We start from the raw sequence: 19,134 nt of genomic DNA, 5'->3' as shown, positions 1-19,134 counted from the left end.
TTGAAAAGCAAATAGGAATAGGTTTTCCCAAACTCCCTAATATGGTCTTACAACCATTGTAGGGGACCAACTTAGGATTCATAGCCTCCAAGTTCTACCAATGGTAGCTCATGTGCTTGCCTCATTGTAAAACCAAAGTAATATCTATAAAAGGACTCACCTCTTTCACTCTTACACAATGAGCAAGAGGCACATGATGTACCAAGAATCACACACTCTACTCTCAACTCACTCTCTCTCTCTTTCAACAAGATTAGAGCAAGTAGACATGCACAACTTAATTGGCACAAAGAGGGATTGTGTCTTTTCATTATGTGAAATACAATTGGCCCTTATTCACACTTGGGCATCCAAACTTAGCCCTAATCTACTAATATTGGTCATTTGCTAGCTTTTCTACAACATTTTGAGTGATGTTTATGTAACACGTATTTGGCTTCTCCCATGTGTAGTAGGGAGTGCCTTGTTAAGCCCAAAATGGGGTTAGCATCCTGCCCCTATGTGATGTTTATTCCATCTTCAAAACATTCAAGGCCTAAAAGCCCTGTCTCCCTGCTTAAATATGTAATGATTTTGCCTTGACTACAACTTGTGGGAGAGTTCTTTTGAAATATGGCAATGATGTCTTTTGAAATATGGTAGTAATGTCTAGAAAGATGTATCTTTTATATCTTTAAAAGTGACTTGCATGTGTCCTAGTAGACAACGGAGACAATGATAGTAGTAGAGAATTCCTAGCTCTTCAGGTTCCCTATTCATGTCAAAGCATAGTACCTCTTAATCAAAACTCTCTATCGCCTCTAGCTTTTTGTCTAACAAGACCACTATGAGATTTACGAAACAACAGGTAGCATCCATGGCTCCATGATGCCCTAATCCATAACAATAGCCCTTTTCTCTGGCTTTCTATGGTGTCAAAAGTGGCAAGCTCAAAAAGTGGAAAGTTATAATAATAGACATGATTATCTCTTCTGTGTTTAACTGCAAAGGTAACTGGGGTGAACCGTATAACGAATCCACCCACCATTGCATCGGGATCAACCAAATGTAAAATCTTCCGTACTCAAGGTGGTGATGATTACTTTTCTCCATTCTTGTTGAGTCCTGAAATCTTCTATCTTTAGCTTTGCTTCATTTGTATCTATCTTTGAGTATCCATCATGTGTCTCAACTAGACTGGGTGCTCTTTCTTCCACTTTCAACATAATTTTATAGTATCATGTAGGTGACAAGGTAGATTTCGAGAAAATCTTGCAACTGTGGCTTCTAGAACTCTTTATGCCCCCTAACCTTCTCTCCCCTCTCTAACTCTTTTGTATGGTTCTAAACCCTAGGGTGGGTAGAGGGCCTATGATACGTAAGTCTTCATAAAGGTACTTGATACCACCCTTATATTATTTTAAAACTTTATCAAATTATCTATAAACATCTAGAATAAATTTTGATATCAGTGGTATATGACTTTTCCTTGATATCGATGGTATATGAAAATCTTACAATTGTGGGTTTGCCAAAACGTGAAATTAAGAACTTAGGGTGCATATCATATGTAAACAATGGCCGTATAGTTGGCAAGATATATATCATTATATGAAATATGACCATGATTATAGCAGGGTCAGCATCCCTATCAGAGTTCTATTGTATGAGGGCAAGGTCACCCTTGGTTAGATCCTCACTAATGCTAATGTCATACTATACTAATGAGAGTGTTAGTGTAGCAAAGAAAAAGTAAAGGCTTGAGGAGGGCCTATTAGTGAAGCCACCTATGAGGAACGTTCCATGAGCTTATTCAATTGTGCATTAGAAGGTGCTGCTGGCTATGGCTAAAGTTTTTGGCTTAATTGATGTTCAAGCTAAGCTATCCTTTGATCCTTTTCTATAAGGAGCACTATAGTGACTTCTTCTCTTATGGCACATACCTGTAAAATCTTGTAATACTTTGTTATATCTTTATGAGTGGTTTGAACCTATGCTTCTAGCTATATATATGCTTGGGCATGTGCCTCCTCCTTGGTTTGTAATTCTACCTTTGAGCCTTGGAGAGAGGTGGTCAGGTGTGCTATTACTTGTTGGTGCCATGGCTATCAATAGCCATGGCAAGTTGTTCTTTGCTCTCTTTTAATCTTGCATTATGGGCTGTGATTGTCTGTGTATGCTACTTATTTAACTCCTCTCACTCCTTCTCAAGATATTCAATCCTTTGCTTTTTTTACCTCTTCATCTTTGTGTAATTCCAAGATCCTTTCCTCTGTGGATTTGTTGCCTCAATGCCCTTTTATAGTTGTTGTAACTTGTCTTTATATTCTTGGGCCATGCTTATCTCTTGCCTATTGCAACCTTTGTAGCTTAATGCGCTCTTTGAGATGTGCCTATAGCCTTTGGGACTCTTCTTCATGAACCATAAAATCTACAACCTTTTTGTTAAAATTAACTTTCATAAAGTCAATATGGTTGATCTCTCGACCAGAGTAGTTTGATATACCTATTTTTGGTTTTGGAGATCCTATTTTTATTTCCATTCTGTGTGTGACTTCTTGAAGAAATTCTACTTTAGCTTTCTGGATCTCCTCACAAGCCACTAACCTTTGTATGTGGAGTATTTGGCTATGGGTTAGGATATAACTCATACAGTGTGGCAATCGAACACTAGCTTTTCACTATCTTCATCCTCTTAACCTTTGTATGAACTTCCATCCATGTATAGTGTTCCAATGCTAAGATACAACCAAGTAAACTTGGTTCAGTGTTGCATGGAGATAATAATTGTATCGTATATTGAGGGCATGTATATGCCGGGTAATGTCTGCATCTTGGACTTCCTCTACTTGTGATGCTTCCTCCTATGTCTTCTTCACCCCTTCCATTAGTATCTATACCTCCATAAATGAATCTTGGGGTGAGGGAGATACATGTTCCTCTTCTTGTTGTTTGGGCTTTGATAGCTCCTCTTGTATTTCTATGGGAGTTTATTGAACATATGATGCTAGAGGGTTGTTGCAAGATCAGGGTGTCCAGTTTTGTCCAGTTTATACTAGACTGGGACAATGCTTGGACAAAAAATTTGGGAGAGCACGGTACTTCAAACGACATCAAGCAACTAATAGAAAATACACATACACTCAAATTAACCCAATATAACTTAAATTAATATAAATTAGTCTAATTTTAATCAAAATTAATCAAAAACATGATGAAATAATTTAAAAATGATCTTTTCATACTTAGAGTGATCCAATTTTGTTTCCACCGATGCACCATTACAAGTACACTAGTCCCTATAAGTTTTAGATGACATCAAAAATTTAATTTTACTAATTATATTATTAATATTTACAGGACTTCTCATAACCTGGAAGAATTTTAAAAAAGCGGTAATTAAAAATCCAACCTATGGATTTGCAATTTTGACTAAGCACCACATTCTACCAATGTCTCACTATTTACCATTCTTTTGATCTACAAGATTGAGAATTTTAAGTGGTAGTTATTGTGGGTGCAAAAAGTGGCATATATTGTAACACTTTAAAGACCTTGAAATATTTAAAGAAAATAGAGAGATAGATTAAAATTTTCTTTTAAAATAAAGTTAAGATCTATATTATGTGAAGATATAAGGTCCAAAGTGGGAATCTCATATAAGTTTATATGTAAAAGATATTAGCATTTTATGGAATCAGTCCAAATTTGGGATAGGGTATATACACATTGACTTTGTACCTAACAAAATGAGGACTTTTGACTATCTAATGCTTAATCAAATTATGCAACTATATTCCCAACTTTTCATGTGATGTTCCAACAAAAGAACTTAAAAGTAAATTCCTTTGTTAGCTAGGAGAGATTGGCCACTAAAGCTAAACAAATGCCTGTTTTTTTACTGCTTACAGGGTGCTTGAGTGGACAAATCTCGGCACCTTGATCCTGCAACCACCCTAGAAATGGTTCCTATTGTTGCATACTCTATGAAAGTCCAATAGATGATGTGGGTTATGTCTCAATGAAAGATACTAACTTTATTTTTATATATAATTTTAGTCCAAGAACCATTATTGGTGATGGAGGATTTTTTTTTTGTCTTCCCTTATATCCTCTTGGTGGCTAGTTTGGGTTTCTCTTGGGCTTGGCTTAACTGCTTCATCCTGACCCCCTTCTTCTTTCTATATCCATACCTACCAAAACTTCCTTGGTACTGGCATGAGCATGGCTGTCTCTTCTAGATTTTCAAGGAGATCCTCTTGTGTGGATTCCAAAGGGAGTGGCACACCTGTGATATGGCTTAATACCTTTCTTGATCATGTTATGGATTGACCATCTTGTTTTGGTGCTAGTTCAAATAGGTATAAAACTCCTTGTAGAGGTAGTATGCCTAATCATCTGTCAAATTCGTATGAATTTTCCAAAGCTTATGAAGTCAATCCTATTATACCGGTCCACCAACTTGATTTACATGATCATGCACACCACCCGTCCCGTCGGTTCATCTACTTTATGTTAGATCTTAGTGTATTCTACCCCATTGTTGTTGACGAAGGATCCTCTAGCATGGTATCAAAGGGAAGCTCCTTCTTTTCAACTCAATGAGTGCAAGTGGTTGGGTATAGCTACATGGCCTCTTTGATGTCGTCCTCCTAGATCATCACTGGTAAGATCTCTCCTACTTGTGTTCAAAGAAAATGCTAAATAAAATAAAAATGAGTGCAGGTGGTTGGGTATAGCTACATGGCCTCTCTAATGTCGTCCTCCCAAATCATCACCTGCAAGATCTCTCCTACCCGTGCTCAAAGAAAATGTCCTGCAGCAAGATCTCTCCTCAAAGAAATTGTTAAATAAAAGAAAAATTGTCCCAAAATTGTAAATTCTTGAAGAGGAAATGGGAATATGGAGAAATTGTTCAAAAATGAAAAAAATCCTTTGAAAATTAAATTTAGGTGATAACCCTAAAATTTAATAAGGTTCGTATGCTCAGAAAAATTATAACAGTGTAATTGTGCACATGTGCACAATATGTGTGTATATCCCTATGTGAAAGCACTTAGATCCCTATGAACTTGAAAATTTTGAATTCATAATTAAATTCAGAATGTAGAGTTTACCCTAGGACCAAGAACACAAGTAGAAATAATACTAGCTCCTTTTTTAAAAAATAGGCTTAGCGTGAGTGTGTGTATCCTTGGGAAGAATTAAATTAAATGATTTAAGGTCCCAAGGATATACACACTTAGGCTTAGACTAAGTGTGTGTATCCTTAGGAAGAATTAAATTAAATGTTTTAAGGTTCTAAGGTTGGGAAAAAAACCACGGTTTGAGAAAACTAAGTGGAATTGAGGAGGTGGTAAGCGGAAAATGGTAAGTGGTAAAATGCACATGGTATTTGGCAAGTGGTTTTGGGTTAGGATGGAAGGTGGAAAGTAATCCATGGTTTTCATGGGTGGTTTATGAATCCATGGTTTTCATGGGTGGTTTATAAATGTATGGATACATGAAACTAGTGTCGTGCTTGTCTCTATTTGTTAACGAAGTAAGTTTAGTTCTCTAAGGTTCAAGCCCAAAAAATGAGAGGTATGCATATATGCATGATGCATGAGCCACCAAGAACTGGGCATTAACTCCTAGAGAAATTATGGACCATGCATACGCTAGAATTCCTATAAAAACCCCCTTCTACACAAATTAAGGTCATGGTAATTTGGCCTCAATAGCATTAATCAAATTACACTAGGAACCATTTCTTTTCTTTACCTTGGGTAGCCTAACACCCTTGCACAAAAGCGTGTTAAGGGTGTGAGGCCATGTCGAAGGTTAAAAATGCTGAGAAAAAAGCTGACAACATCACGCTTGTGGGGCCACGTCTAAGGTTAAAAAAACTAGCGACGCTAAACGACACTGAAAAAAGGCTGACGCTAAAAAAATGCCATACATGATGAATGTACCATAACAGTAGAGCTGTGTGACCTTTGTCCTCGATAATCTACAAGTGAAGAGAGAGCTCAACAAGAAGAACACTGTTGAGTTCCACAAAGCAATGGGAAACTACTTGAGAATGCACAAGGCAGAGACGACTAAAGTGCCAGAAATTATCTTAGACGAGGCCAATGCTTTTCAGCTTTGGCAAAATGATGAGACTAGTCAGGAGGCACTGCTTAGCTTACTCGATCTTTGTCAAGATCAGCAATAAGTAAAACCATCTTGCAAATGGAATTATGGCAACTTCTGACTACTGATGTATCCAAATTTTCGAAGCAAACTATTGTGGTGACTTCACTGAAGAGGACGCACATGGCTTCTTGAATCTCAAGCTAGATTGTTCAAATGCGATGTGGGAAGAAGTCTATAAAATGTGTAGAGGAAGAGTTTATATTTTGGAGAAAGTGGCCGCTTATAGTGATGTTGATGACTGGGGAGACGATCTTGAGGAGCTCAAAGGTAATGCATATCAGGAGGTGTACAAGGGGATGGAGCGTCGGAGAATCTATCTCTCAAGGATGTCCCTCCTATTAGGATCGTGATGCCTACTTGTAGATTATGAAGGCATTGTATGAGTGTCAAGATAGGGTGATGGCATGAAAGGATGATAGGGTGATGGCATGAAAGGATTTTGTGGCTTTGCCTTTTTGTAGCAACAAGATTGCATGATCGCTCATTTGCTATAATCTACTGCATTGTTGGGCCAAGTCCAAGCTAGCTGGAGATCTTAGGTGGTACAAGGGGACCCGACCTGTTGTGATGCCATTATCATGGGTCCATCTGGCTATCATGAAGGATTTGGTTGCCTGCTAGTCTGGTTGAAGTAGTGTTGGTTGCCACACTTTTACAGGGCGCTTAGAAGTGATGGTGGGCATTTTGGTCCTTCATGTTGATTGTATGTATATTTCTTTTCTTATCATCTCATGGACAAGGGTTGATAGAGGGAGGATTGACCGTACCCCACGGGGCCGAACCCCACCAAGAAGAACATCACATAAGCATAGATAGCATCAATCGCACTATAGCACAGGGAAACCACATTCATGACAAAATTGCAAGAGGGCTTTCTGCAAGATAATATTTTGCAAGCTTGTATATGCTTGAGAATCCCCAACTACCTCATGCACAAGATGTTTTGCTGCATAAACGCAAGCACGTACTCTCTCTCTCTCTCTCTCTCTCTCTCTCTCTCTCTCTCTCTCTCTCTCTCTCTCTCACACACACACACACACACACACACAAATGCAAGTACGTACTCCCGTCGGATAGATCATATTTGGTCTCTTGGGATTGTTCCTACGACGTTAAAAGAGCTTCCTCTTCTTCCTCTCTCTCTCTCTCTCTCTCTCTCTCTCTCTCTCTCACACACACACACACACACACATCATCATCATCATCATCAAAACCAGGTGCACTTCATGCTCTGAAGCTTGCAAAACAAGATTATTTTTTTTATTCTTTTACCGTGTTTTGTGTGAGTGATTGGGTAGCATACTTCGTGTAGTGTAGAGCATATTTAAAATACTCGAATGAACATGAAGTTGAAAGCATACTTGAAAGAAATGCTAGACTGACATCCGCAATTGACGAGCTTGAAGCCTGTTCTTATGTTTGATGAGGATTCAAAAGTACCTCGCAAATTAGAAAATTACAAATTCATTACCACATTTGAAAATGAGTTTTGTATCATCATGAATCAATATGTGGGACTAATGGCCGCCTTCAACACTGAAGGTGTTTTGGTCCACTTCTTTCGATATCGAAAGTGCTATTTGGGAAATGGGGAAAGGGCACGTTCTCCTATGTTTATAGAATTTTGCAGAGGATTGTGCCAACTCCCCACCATACTTTATGTATGTTTTTTTTTGTACTTCACTCATTCAAACGAGCATGAAAATCCTATAACTTGATGAATGACAAGTAACTCAGATTCAAATGTGGTAATGAATTTGGAATTATCTACCTCGTGATGTAATCTGAGATCTTTATCAATGTCCATCACTTCCTCACGTCGAATATAATCATAGCCTTGATGTTCATGCTCATTCGAGCTCTATAAGCTGTTCAAATAAACTTGAGAAAAACGTGCATATGAAGAGGACACGCTGCAGAAGAATGGTATGGGTTGTAGTGTCTATCTTCATTCAAGCACTTCAAGATGTTTATACGTGAACAGAAGGACACACGCTCTTTCAAAGTACATTAACAATGCACATGTGTAAGAAATCAAGAGGACAAGGGTACTAAAGCATTCTAGTTTTTTTTAGGAAATATATATTATATTATATAAGGGCTACCATCCTTTCATCTCTCAAAAGTAATAATATTATATTTTATAAGGGCTAAATTCAAATTATACAAAATTGAATCACGCTAAGCCAAGATATTTCTAATTACTTAATTAGTGAAAAGATTGAACACTAATTACGCAAGGTAGGAAGGTAGAAACCATCACAACAACAATATGTAATCAAAGGAGAGACGGGCCATGAGTATAAGTGCGTGAGCCATGAGATCGCCAGATTGTTGTGAAGTATGGATCTTTGAGCTTAGTGGATTCCAGTAGAAGGCATAATAACCACTAAGTGCTAATGGTTTAGTCATTCTATTCTATACATTGCAGCTACTCAATTCATGTGTTGTTTTTTCTAAAACTTAATCTTCAAAAATGCACCCTTATACATCACGAGAAAGTCCTCAAATCTAAGGGTCTAAGAGTCCCTTGTTTGGGCATACAGGCATCATAGTATCGTAAGATTCAAGTTATAGATTTGCTACATAGTTATGCTTTATTTTAAGCATTGCAAAATGAGTGCATGCAGACTAGTGTTGACATAGCACCACATGTAAATGTGTGTCTCCCTCCCCAACTAGGTGGGGTAGATGTTACTGCATGGTGGGAAATATGCCCACCACCATGAGGTGGCACTATCCCCCAATACCCCACCTAGTAATGTTTAAATATTTCTTATTTCAAATCATACCCTTGATAATGGATTTGTGTGTAAGAAATGTATGATATTGATCTCATCAAAACCGTTCTCCTTAAAAATAAGTATGCCAATTTGAGAGTGTCTTTATTTGCTTCTGCTATAGAATATTTGCATATATATGTTGTATATATGATAAGGAGTAGCTGGGAGACACATACCTTATAGCTAAGTCCTCGTGGATGATTGCTATCCAAGTGAATTGAAGAGACCTTCTTCATTGGCAATTTCTCCTTCTTCCTTATAATTGAAGAAACATGTGGCACAGGTTATATGTTTCTTATATAAGATCATAGAATTGTAAAGTGTGTAGTGAGAAATGTAGTTTCCATGATAGGGCTACATGAGCAATATATGTGAGTTATCTTCCTCTCTTTTGCTATCTAAAATCATAAACTTGAAAATAGAGTTATTGTTACCAAAGCATGTATCATTAATACATCTAAATGATAATTTAAACTCAAGAACATACTCATAATGGTTGAGTTTACTTAGTCTTTTGATGAATTTTGATTTCATAACTTGAGAATAGAGTTGTTGTTACCAAAGCATATATCATCAATACATCTAAATGATCAAGAAGATACTCATAATAGTTGAGTTTACTTAGTCTTTTGATGAATTTGGATTTCGTAACTTAGGAAATATTTATTACCCCATATCGGTGAGCATGTATGCACCATTGGTGTTGCTTTGATTTGTTTTCTAAATGTGTTTCCACTTTTAGTGTAGCAATTTTCTAACACCATGGTGTTAATGCCATTAGGGAAAATTTGGGTTAAAAATGGGCCCTCTAAGAAAATTAATATCATCACTTTTCTAGAAAAAAGGGATCCATGTATCTTACATTGAGATCCCCTCATGTGACTTACCATTGGAAAGCCCTTCAAATGTAGATTCTAAATCTACCACCTCCAACATATTTGGAGTTGATGTGCTCAAGCGCAACAACACACATGGACCATAGCTACGTTTAGAATAGTGCGACAATAAAAGAAAGTAGGTTGAAAAAAAATTCATCACGTGGCTATGCTCCTCGTTTAGAACTGCGGGCTGTAGCCGTATTCATAGCCGTACCTATAACCACATGCATAGCCGCACGTATATTTACACTGCATTTTGCAATTCAAAAAATAGGGACAAAATGGGAGAGATGCATGTCCACATCTCTTCCATTTTGTCCCCTTTTTTGACATATATAAAACATTACAAATACAAAAAAAAAAAATTTACAATTCATACACATAAGTACTTGACAAATGTTATTATATTGCATATTCTCCATTCCCAAAAAATTACATAAGCTGATTGAGTCAAAAAGACTTTTACAAAAACTAAAAAAGCTGAGTAATAAGAAAACTAATTACGTTAAATACTAAATTATGCCAAAGCAGGCATACTAATACAAAGTCATTTCTAAGTTATTGTTGCTACCATATTAGTCTAAAATCAAGTTGCCTTGAAATTCTGCTAGCTTTCATAAAGTACAAATCATCCACTCCTAACATGTGGACGTAAGAGGTACTTCTAGCTTGAGTGTTTAAACAACCCAATTATAAACCTATCTTCTTCTTAATACAAATCATTCATTTTACTAACGTGTGGAGGTAAGGGCAGTACTAATTGCTTGAGTGTTCAAACATTGAATTATTCACCACCATAAACTTCGTGATAAAGTATAAATCATTCACTACCAACATGTGGATGTAAGGTGCTTGAAAGCTTTTTGATTTAGAATACCTTTACTTTATAAAACAAGTGGTTAAGATTCAAGCTAAAAGTGTCTTGTCACTTTCAGTGAAATGTATGATTCAAGCTATTTTAAGGCCATTGTTTGTTTTTAATAGTTTTTGGATAGACAAACTTTTAACTTTGCCAGGAAAGCCAATGAAAAGTAGTGACACTTATCATCACAACTAGCAAAGCACATTCCAAATCACATATATATCACATGATGTTTTAGATGTATCACATTCCAAATCACAAATGGAGAGAAAATTGCGCACCCCCTAGAAGGAGAGCACAATTTTGAATACTTGGAGAGGCACTTGCATGCACCCTTTCAAGCAACAAATTAATCCACAATGATGTTGATTTTAGGAGGAGGGGGTGTATGTGAAGGCAAGATTTCTATCCACCTTGCTTCTCCTTGACAAAGCACACATTCCTTGAGGCGCAGCTTGGAAGACCTATGTGAGCTTTGGAGGTTTGCCTCTCCTTAACAAAGCTCATTCCTTGAAGGGTGAGTGAGGCATAGCCTGGAGCCTTACATAGGCACATCGTAGAACACACTCACACACCGTAGTATCTTATCTGAATCATATGGAGAAATTTGTTGTTGTTGCAATTGGGCTAAAAACATGTGTTCCTTGTATCAGCACAAACATGTATTGAATGAAATATTGGGTTTACGGTGTTACAAAATTGATGGTTTATCCACTTTTAAGTGAGAGAGAGAGAGAAGAGAACTTTTCAAGTTCGTAAGAGACCAAATTGATCTATCCGACACGATTTGAACTCAAGACCTTTGATTCAAGAGGGAAATGAGCTAACCAATCTACCACACTTGGGTGATAGAAGGTTAACCAATCTACGACACTTGAGAAGAGAGAGAGAGAGAGAGAGAGAGAGAGGGGGGTATTAACCACTTTTAATTGATGGTTTATCCACTTTTGAGAGAGAGAGAGAGAGAGAGAGAGAGAGAGAGGGGGGTATTAACCACTTTTAATTGATGGTTTATCCACTTTTGAGAGAGAGGATTCTGACTCATGAGCCTTTTATTTGGTTGTACTTTGTGTCATTCACGGTGGGAGAGAGTCGCGAACCCACTCATTCAACAAGATGGATCGCCAGAGAGATTCATATTTTGGAAGGGGATCGCACACTGCATAACTCCAGCAATTATCATTTAGGGTTTCCAGGTACACTCTCAGCTTAACAACAACACTGTGCAGAGCTCCCAGTGCCATGCTAACGACACAACCTGCATTTCATCAAGGATCAGGGTCATTTAGGGTTTCCCCCAGCTTCTCCCGACTAGGTTTTTTCCCTGATTTGCTCTTCTACTCTGAAGTTATTCTCCATTGTGCATACCACACCTTCCAAGTGGCGGATCGGCTACCTGATGACTTTTTCGAGGGCTTCCTTGCCTGCATAACATCATCAGAAATTGCCATAACCTTGTGAAAAGCAGCTGCTTTTCCTGCTAAAGTATTATACCCACCAATAGCCATAGCTCAGGGTTTCTCAAAAGCTTCTGTTTCTCCATAGCATCGTGACCAATGTGTTCTGTTTGGCCCATAAAGTTTCCGTCTCCTGCAAAGAATAATCATCAGCAGCAATCGAATTTGCTTCATGAATCAGCTCCAAGTAGGGTTTTTCCATCAGCCCTAGTTCGGGTTCCAAAAAGCTTCTTTCTCTTGATCGGGGTTTTGTCTATCTTTTGTTTCTGCAAAGCATCATCATCATCAACAACAACCACCACCACCATAGCTTAATGACTTCATGAGCAGTGGCATAAATCCCCAGTTCTTTTCCCCCAGTTAGATCATCATCATCAGTACGTCTTTGTTAGCTCAAGTAAGGTCATGGATGTTTCTTTCTCTTGATGAGGCATTACCTCAATTAGGGTTATGGATGTTTCTTTCTTTTGTTTTCTTGTTCGTCATCAACAATGGCCATAGCCTAGATTTTGTCATGACTTCAAGAGCAATGGCATACATCGTCCTAGGTAGTACTTCCCCCTCCCCACATAGGATTTCTTTTCCTGCAGATTATAATCATCATTAATGGCTACAGCTTCATGCAACAGCTCAAATGAAGGTTCATTAACTCAAAGGAGGGTTTTCCATCAGGTTCTTTTTTACTCAGTTAGGAGGATGTTTTCCCTGCAAATCATCATCATCAACAATGGCTCCAGCTTCTTACAAGAGCTCAAATGAGGGTTTCCATAAGCTCAAAGTAGTTTTCATCAAGTTCTTGTTTGCCCAGCTACTTCTTTAAAGTTGATACGTGCCCTTGATTAGGGCTTTCAAGGATGACACCAGAAGAGCAGCAGCGCAATTTCTTCAACAGGGTTCTGAGTGATCCTGCAGAGATGAGGCCACGATGGGCATACCCATATGAACGGCCTGCACAGGCAGAAACCATCACAAGAGCTGTGCGCAACCGGAGCATAACATTAAGCGAGCTCAGCAACCTTCCTGTGGAGCAACAGCAGCAGGCTCACATGAATGAAGACCAATGGACAAGGTACATGACACACGAGATTGAACTAGCATGGAAACCTGTTTTTGTCCAACACAAGACCATTTTTTCGGTCCCCCGAGCCCTCTTCGAAGTACGACCACGGTCGTACTGCCCACGCATTGTCACCATCGGTCCCCTATGCAGAAAGCTTGAGCCCTCACCCATGGACAGCTGCAAAGCCCTCTGTATCAAGGAATTCATGGGCAGGCGAAGCATGCGCCTGCCGGAGCTCATGAATCACATTATTCCCGATCCTGAGAATCTCCGAAATGTCTACTTTGGCCTTCCCAAGTACAACAATGAGACACTCAAGCTTCTACTCACAGTTGATTCTGTCTTCATTCATGAGTTTTTGTTTTTCTTGAGCAGAGACTTCAGCCCGGAAGATGAGACCTGCGGCTACTTGTATTCTTTCCTCAACAACCAGATAACAATCTCTCAAGTGACTAGAGACCTTTTCTTGATAGGTAACCAGGTGCCCATCTCATTTTTGAAGCAGCTCACAGGGCTTCCAAATGAAGATCTTACCTTGGATGACTTGCTGCTTTGTTTAGAGTTTCTGGTTTGGAGAAGCAACCCATTCTGTATGAGCCATCCTGGCAGCACTACCTATCACAAAGATCTTAAGGAGTTGATACAGGGGATATCCTTTCTTGATTGTGAGCATCTGCTTGATTGCCTTTACGTCACCTGTGTACGAAAATCCAATGAAGACAACCTCCAAGAGTTTAACCGACCATCTTGCCGTATCCCCACGGCATCCGATCTGAGCAAAGTCGGTATAAAGTTCAAAGCCCGTAAAGGTAACACCTCTGTTGTAAGGTATCACAAGAGCAGTCTTAGACTTGACCTTCCAAGGCTGGTAGTGTTTGATGAGACTGAGGATATTTTCCGGAATCTGGTGGCATACGAGCTAACTTCCAAGGCAGGGGGTGAGTTTTGCGGGTATGCCATTATCATGGACTCATTAATCGACACGGCAGAAGATTTGTCAATCCTGTATAGGGCTGGTGTGCTAGAGAATCACCTTGGGAGTGATGAGAGGTTACTCCGCATGTGGAATGAAATGTGTATAAACATCTCTGAAAGCTCCTGTGAAAGATGGGAACGGATGACCCGAGCTATAATAATGCATTACAAGAGCAATTGGCGAGTCATGTATGTCGAGTTCTATTCAAAGTTCTTCTCTAAACCATGGTTGTGGCTGTCCACAATAGCTGCAATACTACTTATTGGAATGTCAGCACTTCAGACTATCTATTCTGTGGCAGCTTATTACCAGAGCTAAATTGTTGTAGGCTCATTCTAATAAACGGGAGTTGTGAAATTTCACCACTTTGAGGCTGTAGCACCTTGTCCTACAAGTTACACTGGCTCAGAAATCATGAAAGTGGGGTTCAAAGAAAGTCACAAACACTTCAGGTGCGTATGGATAAGGCAAATTAGAAGCATTTTGTTACCACATGGGGGCAAGAGTGATATGGGGCTTACAATTGAGTTGTACATAGTAACTGCTATTTGAATTCTCCATTCATTCAACTACAGCTTTGCCTTTCGAAATTGATCGACATTGAGTCTTTACAGACATAACCCCACCCTTGAAAAGGGGAGAGATCTCACCCACCTGTTGCTCGTGGGTGGAGATCTCATCTGTCCAACCCCCACCTAACTGTGGTGGGCAATCTGTCTTTACAGACCTTGGGTTTTGATCTGCCAGGTTAAGTTTTTAAGCTCTCAGTTTGTTGCCTTGAGAGATGTAAAACTATATGCTGCAAGGAATAAGCTTTCTATCATGAACTGGTAATGGAAAGAATGTTTAACTAGAATAAGGAATGTGGCCACACACACTAGGGAGTAACATATATGGACATAGACTATATGTCGGCATGATGAAGTTGGTGGTTCCCTATGTTCTTGTAAAGTTAAGTTCGGACATTTTCTTGCATTGCAATTACACAGAATTTGCACAATCTCAGAATGCATAGTGCTTAGGGATGTATCAGTTGCACGGCAAAGTTCGTGGGTCGAAGCTTCCTAAGTTGATTCTTATTAAGGCAAGCTTGCATTGTCTATCTTAGAGTAGGCAGCATTCTGCCTGCGTGCTCCATGGTATGCCAATATTTAAATTTTAAATCTAATTTTTGATCCAAGCAACTGGAGTGTCATGTTGTCATGATTGTTTTTTGTGTTGGAGTAATTTATATGCAGCTTTCAACAACATTTTCTTCATGTAAACGAGATAGGTGACAATGCAGGTGTTGTGATCCATTTGCTCACAAGTTGGTGCAAACGCAAGCAGCCAGTTCAGTCAGCACTGCAAGGAAACTTTGTTCCTCTAGTGCTGTCAGCATGATTCCAAAATGGGGATGTCCAAACATCTCAGTAGGGTAGTGCCTTACACAGCAATAGCCAAATGAATATTCCATGGAAGACTTTAGATACATCAATCTTATACTTCATAGTCTTGGCTCATTTAATTACAAAAGGACATCATTTCTACGGTTTGAAAGCATTGATTACTTTGTACCCTCTAGTGCTACTTAAGATGAAGTATGGTTGCACTTGGAAACGTGATGAGAGAGAGAGAGAGAGAGAGAGAGAGAGACAGAGAATTAACCTCTACAAAAAATCTTACTTATGGTCCATGGGTAAACTAGATGATAGACAACATGGAAAAGAAAAACGGGACCTATGAGCTATAAAGGCCGTGCGTATGTAGGCAAAAAATTTCCATGTCGTCCAGGCTCATCAATTTACGTGTGTTTGCTTGCAAGGAACTCAAGCTCTCCCTCTCCCCCATATTCTCTTTATGGTATCAAAGCTTTGTTTTTATGTAAAGCTTCTCATGGATGGAGTGGAGGTTTGCAATGTCCACTACATGTGGTACCAAAGAATGTCATCAATCTAGAGCTAGTAAATGGAGGGTTTGGGTCTTTGAGGATAAAGGCATCTAGGTTTTTCGAGGGTGATTGCCTTCTCTTATAATTTGTAGTGTACGTGGGGCTAGAGGATCACAAGGTTTGGTGTGTCATTTGTGATCAGTTGGCTTTGTCTAGCTCAATGGGACTTGTGGAGGAGCTATTTGATGTGAATCAAAGAAATATGTGGTGGAGGTTTGGGTAGGATTATGGCTGCATCAGGGCCTCTTGATGTCAATGCAACTTTAGCAAGTACATATCGTAACATTTTTTATGTGTAGTGCATCACTTGTGAGAAGGAACCAAACCCATCTCTGAAGAGGTAGGTGAAAGATCAATTGGCATCTCGTAATATACTAGGCGTTGAAACAAGTAGTGTTCCTCGGATTCTATCTTCCCAGTCAAGCATAATCTCCATATTTGAGCCTCACATGGATTACCCTCAGCTCATGGAGTCAGTGAGAGTATATTTGTAGTTGACAAATAGCAGTTCGCAAGCATGATGCTTAGAGACGTGTGTCTATAGAGATATTAGGGTTTCTTAATATTGTCTAGAAAAGGGTATCAAGGATCAAGAGTGTTGCTCGGTTCTTGGAAGTAGGTTTCTCAAAGTCGGCTTAAAACTATTCTCTCTCCAAATGACCTAAGGTGGCATATCCCCTCGCCAGCTGTACCGTCATAACTGATCACAAAGTAAATATGGGATGAGAGAGAGAGAGAGAGAGAGAGATTAACATCTTCAAAAGATTCAAAGGGCTTATGAGACTAAAAAGGTAGTACAATGTATCCATGATGAATATTGGTATTCAAGTGAGGTAATTACCTTAGTCTTACTGAATCATGTGTCATTGGGTCACAATGCAACTCCTCGATGTAGCTGCGTTAGCCTGTCCATCATGTTCTCGATTATCACACTCAAATGTTCTATGGCTATAGAGGTAAAGGTATACCTATTTCTTGTCTATCGCGTCCTCATTCCGTTGTCACATCAGAATGCTCCATGGCTATAAGGGTGAAGGTAGAGCTCCCTATACATAGATGGAGGCAATAAGAGAATGTCCGCGATGATCCTCTCTCAAAAAAGGAAGAATGGCGAAGAAGCTAATGGAAGAAGGAGCATTCCAGTGTGATAACGGAGTGAGGATGTGATGGACGAGCTAGCGCACCCACAATGGAAAGTTGCATTTGTGGCTCGAAGCCAAGTTCTAAGGACACATGCTTTCAACAAGAGTAAGGTAAGCTCTTGACTTGAACAACTAGTCTTAAGAAAGTATGTACACGAAGTCTTTAGACTTTTTTCTATTTAACATTAAGCTCATGGTAAGGTCACTTTGTAAAGTACAACATCATTTTATAAAAGATAAATACCTGTTCTAGCAGGTAAGATGGCAAAGTGCGTTATGGTAGTTTAGGTTGGTGAAACCATGTTAACCCAGGAAATGGTTAAACATATTCCCCATCCTAATGTTGACCACGTCCTTGTGTCACCCAAGTTGCTGATGAAGCTACTACCGGTTCAAAAAGGTGTGGATGGTCTTAGATATGATGTGAAGTTGGCATGCAAGTTTAATAAGTGATAGACCAATCCATATTGATAGGATTTGGGTAACTTCTTGACACGGCATGAAAGGTATATACGGTATAGAAGTTCTTCATGTTAGGCCTCTTTCTGTTATGGAAGTGTGTTGGGCCCTTTAAAATTAGGTAACTTGTTGACACGACAAGAAAGGTATATACGATGTAAAAGTTCTTTATGTGAGGCCTCTTTCTATTGTGGAAGTGTGTTGGGCCCTTCAAATTTAGGCAATTGGTAGAAGAGAAATGTGCCTTTTGACTAGCAGAATGAGCGCTAGGACCCCCAATGAATGATTTACATGGATAAATGGCGGTTCGAACCTTCTTTGTGAGACAAGATATTATCATGAGATCTCATAGCTATTGATGCTTCGAGATTGGGTTTCTTCGTGTGGTTGATACATTAGCTAAGATGAGGTGTGGTTATGTTAAACTGGAGTCAAAGCAGAGGTTGTATTTTTTGAATCTCTTTATAGGTACCTATAAGGTCGATGGTTATTCAAGCAACAGGTTGTACCATGGGTTAGCTTATGCCTTCCCTGTCGAGAGATGTAGCTCGAGGGTAGTCATTGATGAGGTTAGCAATAGGTGCATGTGATCGTGCATGCTGTGAGGTGTTGTGAGGTGCAAGATGTGAAAAAGAAACGTGATGTCTTTAGTGAAATATACAAGTGACATACATGGGCATATATGGAAAGTGTGCCCCATGTGCGTACTCCTGTAATCTTGATCCCTCCAACTCAACTGTGCTTTCTTCAGCTCTTTATATTGTTTTTGTCGACATTTACTCGATACCTCTGCTTGGGGATTCAAGATTGTTAGATATTAATGCATGGTAGTGGACTTTGTCTTAAGTTACAATGGAGTTGGGTAGTCTCTCTTGCTTGGTTGATTTGGTGTGTTATCGAGCTCTAGGGATTGTTGGCTCAGAATAGAGCCAAATTCACACATACACAATGCTCAAAGAAAAGAAGATAAGGGTGTAGAGTATGAGGGAGAATGACTAGCTCAAAGGGAAGAGAGATGAATCTCTATGTAAGTACAAATGAGCAGTAACCCTAAATAATGGATGTGGTTGCTTATATACTAGCTAACCTTATGACGCACGTTCACAATTGGATATCCATGGGTAAAAACCCGATGCGACAAAAGTGCCCATGGCATTAGTACATGGCCTCACTGTAGTACTATGATAAATATCTAACAAAACCCCTTAGAGTAAAAATGTGAGGTTTACAAAGATTGTAGATTAGTCTCTGAAAGAGATGAGGCCCAAAACTTTGCATAAGGCCTCAAAACTTTTAGATGATAAGGCTTTAGTGAAAAGATCTACCACATTGTCATGTGGTACCACAATAGATCATATTGATCTCACCAGCATGGAGTCTCTCTCTGACATAGTGGTCATGAATTTCAATGTGCTTAGTCCTAGCATG

At 39.1% G+C, this 19,134-nt stretch overlaps 1 protein-coding gene and 1 pseudogene across 1 annotated transcript; both read left to right on the top strand.

The window, feature by feature from the left end:
- The first annotated feature begins 5,792 nt into the window (after window positions 1-5,792).
- LOC147641811 (uncharacterized) lies at window positions 5,793-6,789 on the top strand (annotated as a pseudogene).
- Window positions 6,790-11,747: 4,958 nt separating this feature from the next.
- Window positions 11,748-15,028, top strand: LOC147641810 (putative UPF0481 protein At3g02645). The gene has a single exon (XM_086799923.1). It carries the CDS (start codon window positions 12,994-12,996, stop codon window positions 14,491-14,493), a length of 1,500 nt encoding a protein of 499 aa, XP_086656049.1. The 5' UTR covers window positions 11,748-12,993; the 3' UTR covers window positions 14,494-15,028.
- The last annotated feature ends 4,106 nt before the right edge of the window (window positions 15,029-19,134 follow it).

This window comes from Cibotium barometz, chromosome 1, assembly GCF_041138505.1.
Source record: "Cibotium barometz isolate CiBa-2024 chromosome 1, ASM4113850v1, whole genome shotgun sequence".
Taxonomy (NCBI): Eukaryota; Viridiplantae; Streptophyta; class Polypodiopsida; order Cyatheales; family Cibotiaceae; genus Cibotium; species Cibotium barometz.
This window is presented reverse-complemented; position numbering and strand designations above follow the sequence as displayed.

What these genes read in the sequence shown, in the direction of transcription:
- LOC147641810 (XM_086799923.1), top strand. Translation starts at nt 12,994, where the DNA reads ATGACACCAGAAGAGCAGCAGCGCAATTTCTTCAACAGGGTTCTGAGT.